This window comes from Zootoca vivipara, chromosome 2, assembly GCF_963506605.1.
Source record: "Zootoca vivipara chromosome 2, rZooViv1.1, whole genome shotgun sequence".
Lineage (NCBI taxonomy): Eukaryota > Metazoa > Chordata > Lepidosauria > Squamata > Lacertidae > Zootoca > Zootoca vivipara.
The window spans coordinates 2,125,734-2,134,695 of NC_083277.1; the positions used below are offsets into that span (position 1 = coordinate 2,125,734).

General features: G+C 47.9%; 1 protein-coding gene across 1 annotated transcript; it reads left to right on the forward strand.

Annotated features, from left to right (window-relative positions):
* Positions 1-2,347: 2,347 nt before the first annotated feature.
* LOC118080151 (vomeronasal type-2 receptor 26-like) lies at positions 2,348-6,096 on the forward strand (the record flags this gene model as incomplete). The annotated part of the gene is made up of 2 exons (XM_060272210.1): positions 2,348-2,815; positions 6,058-6,096. Coding segments are annotated over 2 exons (507 nt in total), but the record flags the coding sequence as incomplete, so codon positions are not given.
* Between the last annotated feature and the right edge of the window lie 2,866 nt (positions 6,097-8,962).

Below are 8,962 nucleotides of genomic sequence, written 5' to 3' on the forward strand. Positions count from 1 at the left end.
CTAAGTTGCGCTGACATAAAGTGTGATGGGTGGGGAAGGAAGGGTAGAATTAGATATGGGTTAAAGAGTGGGGGGTAGGTTACAGAAATGGCCTCTCGCTTTTTGAAGATTGTGATTTATTTTCAAACGCTGGAATAATCAAAATAGGAATATAACATACTCTACAGGTGTCTTGGGAAAACTGGGACAGCTCATTTTCTTCTCATGTGCGCACAGCAGCCATGTCCCCATATAACAAGTGAATGAATATCCAACCAATGATTTCCACCTCCAAATATCTTTAAAATCAATATATGCCACCCAACATGGCTTTCTCTTTTGTTCTAGCTTCATTCATTCTTGAAAGAAGTCCATCTGTCTTCTAATACTTCAACTGATTCACAGCACTTGGATGAGAATGAGGCACTGGCCATTGACTTTGATATTGTGAATTGGGTGCTGTTTCCTAATAATTCTCATGCTGGTGTGAAAATTGGGAGCATAGAGAGACAGAAGTCCTCAAATTTAAAGTTCACCATTAACCCAGAATCAATAGTATGGCCCACACTGTGTAAGAAGGTAGGATAAATGTTAATATCTATGGTATATTCTACATCCTAACAGCTTGTTGAACATTACTTATGAGGCTTTTATTGCAGTCATTAACACTTCCTTGGCGCTAAATAACAATGAGCTTAATGGATCTCACTGTTGAATAAGCACGTATAAAATCTGACAATGAATAAGAGGCTTACAAAATCTGACAATGAATAAGAGGCTTACAAAATGAATTGCAAAACGAACAGCTGTAACAAATATTTATTAATCTAGTTGGGAAAGCTTCCTAAAATGAAAATTGGAAGTGCAGATATGCCTCACGAGCAAACAGGGTGCCGCCTTCATGCCAACCTCAACAATGCCATTTAGCCTTTGGAGCAAAGCAGAAATCAGTCAGTCCGGACTTATTTCACAACTGCACAAACACATAGCGGATGTGATGGTAACTGTACCAGGAGTTGTTTTAGTGCAGCACTTTGTAGGAATTTTTTTATGATGGCTGGTTCAATTCTCATGTTTGTTCTTATTTTTATCCTAGCATTGCCGTTAGGCTCCTCCATGCTACCTGGATTGTCTGTATGTGTAAGGGTGCTGTTGCGGCTACTCTTGAGTAACAACATCCTAGTCTGCTCTGTCTTTAAGAGTTCTATTTTGCATAGTATTTACAGTGCAGAGATAGCAAAAACATGACCTCTCAGTCACTCGCGGAATCTGGGAGTGGACGCCTCCTGTTACGCATCTAGCATAAGAGCTTGGGAACCCCAAAATGCCCCCCCTGACCTTACGCTTCGGCGCGCACCTTAAATCAGAAGCGGCTGCCTGTTCCCCTCCACCTGTTGATCAGGGCGGTGCAGGGGCTCTCCTACATCGCTGAGCCTTAACTGCTCCACCCCGCTAACTTCCTCATTTCCCCCACCTGACCCGCTGCTGCTGATCTCACTGGTCGAGGTGCTGGTGTGGAGGGTGGACGGAGGCTCCCTGTGCTGGGCGTCCCCTGACAGTATGTATAGAAAAGTGCAGTTTATCAATGTTAAAGGGAAGAAGCAGAAACACTAAAGAGATTTCACAGCTATGCTGCTCTACAAAAAGCTAAAAAGAAATCACTCCTAATTGGGGCCTGAGCTCACTTTGGGCCATTGGAAGTAAAGATGCTTTTAATGTTTCAGTGTTAGTGTTATTCCGGGGATCCTTCCAATACTGAACAATCCATTTCCTAGAGCCTTGATGCTCCTCCTTCTATTGATTTCCAGACCACACCTCATGCAAGATGCACAAAGAGTTGTTGCCCTGGATATGCCAAGAAGATTCAGGAAGGGAAGCCTCCGTGCTGCTATGACTGTGCTCCCTGCTCAGAAGGGACAGTCTCCACTCAGGAAGGTAAGACACAACATCAGTGGAAAGAAACCATGGATTGAAACTTCTCTACCAGTGAACACAGTGTCCTTTCTTGATCTCATATGCCAACCATTCCTCACAATGTTAACAGCATTCAGACTGTTCTGGGGGTAAGACTGTTAGCATACTGAAGTCTCTTTTTCTCTGTGCAGATGCCAACGAATGCACCAAATGTCCAGAAGATCAGCATCCAAACAAGGAGCAAGATCAATGTGTCCCCAAAGCAATCACCTTCTTGTCCTATGAAGATTTTTTGGGGAAACTCCTGGCTTCCTTTGCCATACTCTTTTCCTCAACCACAGGCTTTGTTTTGGGAATCTTCATGAAATACAATGAAACTCCCATAGTCAAAGCCAACAACCGGGACCTCTCCTACATCCTCCTCTTCTCCCTCCTGCTCTGCTTTTTGTCCTCTTTCCTCTTCATCGGCCAGCCAAGGAAAGTCACCTGTCTTCTCCGACAAATGGTCTTCACCATTGTTTTCTCATCTGCCATCTCTTCTGTGTTGGCAAAAACCATCACTGTGGTGTTGGCCTTCTTGGCCACCCAACCTGGGAACAGGCTGAGGAAATGGCTGGGGAAGAGTCTGGCCAACTCCATTGTCATTTCCTGTTCCACTGTCCAAGTTGTCATTTGCATCACCTGGCTAGGACTTTCTCCCCCATTCCCGGACTCTGACATGAGCTCCCTACCTGGAGAGATCATCTTGCAATGCAACGAAGGGTCTGTTACTATGTTTTATTCTGCCCTTGGCTACATGGGCTTCCTGGCTGCCATCTGCTTCACGGTGGCTTTCCTAGCAAGGAAATTGCCTGGGGCCTTCAATGAAGCCAAGCTGATCACCTTCAGCATGCTGGTCTTCTGCAGTGTTTGGGTGTCCTTTGTGCCCACCTACCTGAGCACCAAGGGGAAATACATGGTAGCTGTGCAAGTCTTCTCTATCTTGGCCTCTAGTGCTGGGCTTTTGGGATGTATCTTCATACCCATGTGCTACATTATTATTCTGAAGCCCGAACTGAACACGAAGGAGTACCTGATGGCAAAAATATAAACAGAGAGAGAGAGAGGGTCAGGTCTGGCGTAGGCATGTGGATTAGCTGAGGCACAGGATACCCAGCAGGAGTGATGACGAGGGACCAAACACCCCACATTAAATGAAGAGTTGCTGTCCCCGAGTCAGGTGGAGATGCCTGCACTGATTCATGACCCACCAGGGCAGTCAGAAGGTGTGCTCCCTGCTGGGAATACTGAGCTGGCAGAAGATAATGAGTTGGGGGGGGGGCTTTAGGAGGGACAGCTGTAGCCGATACTCCTGAGGAGACCCCTCAGCCTCAAACCCCTAGTGTCACAACACCTGAAGTGAGACGATCTAGTAGAAGTCGCAGGAAGCCACAGTCCCTGAAAGACTTCGTGTGCAATTCTCACTAAGTGTGTGGGGGGGTGTTGTGTATTAAAGTAATAGCACAGCCAAGTATGTACTGTAATATAGAGTTTATTGTAGTGTATTACAGAGTTTATTTGAATGTACAAGTCCCAGCGGGAATGTCTATCATTTGCTGGTTCAGAGCGCAGGATTTGGATCCACTGCCGGATTGGTTTCTGCTGGAGGGAATCCTTGCCATTGGTTCCCGCCAAAATGTATCTTTCCCCTGCTAGTTCTCTGTTACTATACAAGCCCCAGTTTTCCCTATTCCCTGCGTTCTGGCTCTTACCTGTTCTTTGAAGTAAAGAGATGTTGTACCAGATCCTCGCCTCCTGTTTCTTATTTGCACTGAGCTGAAATCACTGAAGACCCACTACCATACCTACCACGTTTCTGTGGGAGAAATAAGGGACCGGACCGGAAGTAGCAGACTGGAATTAGCGCTGTCGCCATTTTGGAACTGGGCGGAGCATGCTCAGAAGTGACTTTTGATGCTGCTTTGCCCAGTTCCAAAATGGCCACCGCGCCAGAAGTCACACTGCAGCCATTTTGGAACTGGGCAGAGCTGCATCAAAAGTCGCTTCTGAGCATGCTCCGCCCAGTTCCAAAATGGCCACCGCACCAGAATAAACCGGGGGAAAACAAAAAAATCCGTTTTTTTCAGCTGAGAACAGCTAGAAAAACGGGGGTTTCCCGGGGAATACGGGAGACTTGGCAGCTATGCCCACTACACTACACCTAGGCCTTGGGGGGCTCTGGCACCCAGCACAGTTGTTTCAAATGACCTTAAACCCTAAGAGTTTAAAATAGATAGGTAATTTAAAGATCTATGATCTATGGATATTGGTTACAGGTAGGTAACCTTCTGACATAGTCGACACAAAAAATAAAATAAAAAAATTCCTTCCAGCAGCACCTTAGAGACCAACTAAGCTTATGCTGATGAAAGCTCATACAAATGACAAACTTAGTTGGTCAGTCTCTAAGGCGCTACTGGAAGGAATTTTTTAATTTTATTTTTTGTTTCAACTATAGATACTGATACCTGCTGAATGCCCCCCTTGTTTGGGCCTGTGATGGACAGCAGAGCCAGACCAGTCAGCGGATTTAGTCCCTCCGAAATTCCCCCAGGGAGCTGGAGCCTCGCTCTGATTGGCTGCCAAGCCAGCGGGGGCGGAGCCAGCCCTTTTGGAGGGAAAATGAAAGGCTTCTTTTCTGAGGGAGGGAGAAAGGGGGGATGGGGAGAGGGGTGGTCTGAGGGGGGACCTTGGAGGGGAAGGTGGGGAGGAGAATCTCTCTGGCCAGAGGAAGGAGTCAGGCGGGAGTTCAAGGGGAGAAGCTGTGGGGAGGCAGAGAGAGATTCGAGGGAAAGGAGACGCACACACCCCAACCCAGAAGAAGGGGACCCCCTGGGTCTGTGGGGCTGACTGGGAATCCCTCCCTCCGGAGGGGCTGAGAGAGGGGGGAGCGGAGGGAAAAAAGGGCCCCTCAAGTCTAAATCCACCAGAGCCTTGAATGGTGAGTGACACCTGTCACAACTCAGTCCAGGAAGGAGAGGGAAGAGGGGAGGGCAGAAAGTGAGGGAAACATTGGACCCCCATGTCTGGAAAGTGGAACATCGAACTGAAAGGGAACAACGAAGAAAAGCTGCACCTGGACTTCTGCAATTAATGCCCTGACAGCCTCCAAGTTGGAGCAATAAGTTGACTTCTGCTTGAAAGAACCCGTCTCCTCCTGACACCAGCTTTTTCTTGGAAAATAGGACTTTTATTCTCTGTTCAGCTTCTGCCCAAGACTCTAAATCACTGTTTCCCCTCACCCAAGACAGGCTGTGGTCAATGGCAGAAATTCATTGAATGGGTTCCGCTATATTTAATTGGGGGTCGTTAGCAGGGACATAATGCGGCTTTATTAGTGGGAGGCTTGAGGTGGGATCCGCTACAGGGCCATTATAAAATTATCAGAAGGAGTTGTAGAGTTGGAAGGCATTTATGCCAAATATAGTAAGTGAAGAATCAATATATGTTTTTGGATAATAATATCACCTAGACATTAGTTAAGTATAAATGGAATTGGAAATGTTAACTCTTATAATGATTTAGTGTATTATTATTATTATTATTATTATTATTATTATTATTATTATTATTATTGTCTTTGTCCATGGAGTTTTCTTGGCAGGGATACTGGAGTGGCTTGCCAGTTCCTTCTCCAGGTGGATCACGTTTATTATTATTATTATGTGTTGTTCAATTACACTGATCTTTTAAAATGAAAAAAATGCTGTAGTTTAAAAATAATGATAGTAAACTGTAAGGTTGGACCCTGAGGGACATCTAGTCCCACCCCGTACAATGCAGGAATCTTAGCGAAATGGGTGAAGTTTCCCAGTCCTCAGGATGGACTAGAGGATCCTCAGGTTTCCCTTCCAACTCCAAAATTCTACGGTTCTAGATGGAGGGCACAAGAAGGAGACGACAGAGGACGAGATGGTTGGACAGTGTTCTTGAAGCTACAAACATGAGTTTGACCAAACTGCGGGAGGCAGTGGAAGACAGGAGTGCCTGGCGTGCTCTGGTACATGGGGGGTCACGAAGAGTCGGACACAACTAAACGACTAAGCAACAACAACATAAAGGACAAGCCTGCCTTTCAACATTCAATTTTATGAGTCAGCGAACCAATCTCTCATTCTTCTCCAGGTGAGGATAGTGGCTCAGTCCTGGGGCACTAATTCATAAACTTCTAGAGGATTTTATTTGGTTGAGAGTTTTCATGCCAAGAAATGCTCTAAGGTTCCATCAGACACAATGAGAGAATGAATTTCATTTGGCTAACTACTAGGGTTGCCAGACTCAATAGTGGACAGGACTTCTGTGCCTTTCCAAGCAAAGGGTCTGCTGGTTTCTCTTTAAGGTTACCAGAGAGCAGGGCAATTAAAGGCACAGAAGTCCTGTCCACTATTGAGTCTGGCAACCCTACTAACTACAGAAAACCTGCAACAGGCACAACCCATAGACCTCCAGGACCCCATAGACCTCGAGAAGAGACCCACCCAGGTGCATCAAGGGAACTGGATTGTAGCAGAACCACAATACATTACTCACGCATCAACCCAGTTAAAGGGGGCCCAGGAGAAGGTGATGGGCAAACGATTTCCAATGTATTTTGAAGATATGATTCCACTAATAAGATGGTTTCCTGGCCTGTAATAATTCACAGCATAATTGAAATTGCTGGTCACATTCAGTGAGCATTTTGCCTTCTGCTGCATCCCGCAGGTTACAAGAGGGAACACCAAGAACAGTGTTATTCTGAATCCCTCCTGCTGTTCCCTATTGACTGTTCCTCTCAACTCCATAGCCAGCTAAGTAAGGTAAAGGTAAAGGGACCCCTGACGGTTAAGTCCAGTCACGAATGACTCTGGGGTTGTGGCGCTCATCTCGATTTACTGACCGAGGGAGCTGACGTTTGTCCGCAGATAGTTTTTCCAGGTCATGTGGCCAGCATGACTAAGCCGCTTCTGGTGAAACCAGAGTAGCACATGGAAACGCCGTTTACCTTCCCGCCGGAGCGGTACCTATTTATCTACTTGCACTTTGACATGCTTTCAAACTGCTAGGTGGCAGGAGCTGGGACCGAGCAATGGAAGCTCACCCTGTTGCAGGGATCCAAACGGCTCAGTGGTTTAGACCACAGCGCCACCTGCGTCCCCGCCAGCTAAGTAGAAGAAGCCTAAACTCTTGTAAAGATGTGTCCAGCTCTGGCTTCAGATACAAAGAGGAAAGGGTATAGCTGAGTGGTAGAGCATTTTTTTGCACCCCAAAGTGCCAGGTAGGTTCAACCTCTCCTAACTGTTCCAGGTAGGGCTAAGGATGTCCTCTACTTGGAGAGCTGCTACCAGTCAGTAGTAGATAGTACTAAGCTAGAAGGCAGCTTCCTACGTTCTGATTAAGTTTCACAAGGACTTATCTCCTGCAACCCTCACCTGACTTCTATCTTGACTGCAAGGACTCTGTGGCACACAATATATTTTATATATCAAACTTTTCAGGCATGGTGGAGGAAATAACCTCCTGCTGCTCTTGATCTTGATGTTTGTGTTATTGTTCCCAAAGGCAACATTTGAAGGGTGTTCATGGGGGATAAGAATAGATCTCTGTGGTTCAGATAATTGTAAGGGGGAGAAAGGTCTCTAGGAGCAGGTGCAGAGCAGGAGAAAAACATGTTGACTCAAGAGACTGACAAGGTGCAAGGAGGGAGAAAGTTGAGTTTGGCTGAACATGATTGACATCAGAAGAGCCCTGAAACTGCATCAGGTGAAGGGCCCTGAAACTCCAGCATCTTCTTCTCAAAATGGACAACCAGGTGCCCCAAAGGGAAGGCCACAAGGAAGGGGTCAGTGTCTCAGCCCTTTCCCTACATGTGATGCCCAACAACTGGCATGCCCCCCCCAATTCAGCGGCCACAGCCTGCATGGGGTTGGGGCGTCTTAGGGGTGACCCGGGTGTGGTGTCAGAATGCATGCAAGTGGCCCCAGAGGAACTGAACGGACCTGCCTGGGTAGGAGGAAAGAGAAAAGCAATGGGGAAAGAGGAGAGTGAATGGCAGGATACCAGGATACCGTGGGCGCCAGCAGCAGCTGCTCCCAGCGTGGCCATTGAGCTTCCTCTCCTCCTCTTCTTGCCATTAAGCAGAATCAGTGAGACTCCTGTCTAGAGTGGCAGCAGACGCATGGTGCCACTCTAGGCAGAAGTCTCGCTGATTCTCCTTCATGGGCAAGAAGAGGAGGAGAGGAAGCTGGCTGCCACCGCCATGGGCACCAGCAGCGGCTGCTCCCAGACACCAGCCAGCCCGTTCGGCGCCCCTTCAGCGCCCCTGATGGCCAGGCGCCCTGGCACCCCGCGCCACCCAGCCCAGGCCTAGAGCAGGGAACAAGCCATGGGAGCTCACCCTGTTGCGGTTATTGTAGATAGAGGGGCACTAATATGGTGTCCTCCAGATTTTGTTTGATTATAGCTCCCAGCAGACAGGTCTTGTAATTTATTTTTTCCTCTCATCATTTATATTGTTAACCAATAGTTTTATGTTTATTAAACTTAAGACCTGCTTCCTCACCAAAAACATTTTATCTCTTGTGATACTTTTGGGATTGACTCTATTGGTTCTTCTACAGCACGGGTGTCAAACACAAGGCCCGGGGGCCAAATCCGGCCTGCCAGACCTCGTCATGTGGCCCGCCGAGCGCCCCAGCCAGCGGGACCCAGCAGCGGGACCTTGCTGCTGAAGCGCCACGCTGACAAAGCGCCGACAAAGAGCTGGGGCCGGGCGGGGGGGTAGAAAGGTGGCCGGAGCAGCGGCGCATGGAGAGTCCCGAGCCTCTGCGATGCAGCAGTGCTCTGTAGCACTTTGAATCCTCCTCCTGCCACGGCTCGGTGCCTGGAAACGGCTGCTGCTGCTGCTGCTGCTGAAGCACAGACAAAGCACCCAGCAGCGCCGCGTGGAGGAGGAGGAGGATTCAAAGTGCTACAGAGCACTGCTGCGTCCCAGAGGCTCGGGACTCTCCGCACGGCGCTGCCGGGCACTGACCCGGCAAGCCTCCTCCTC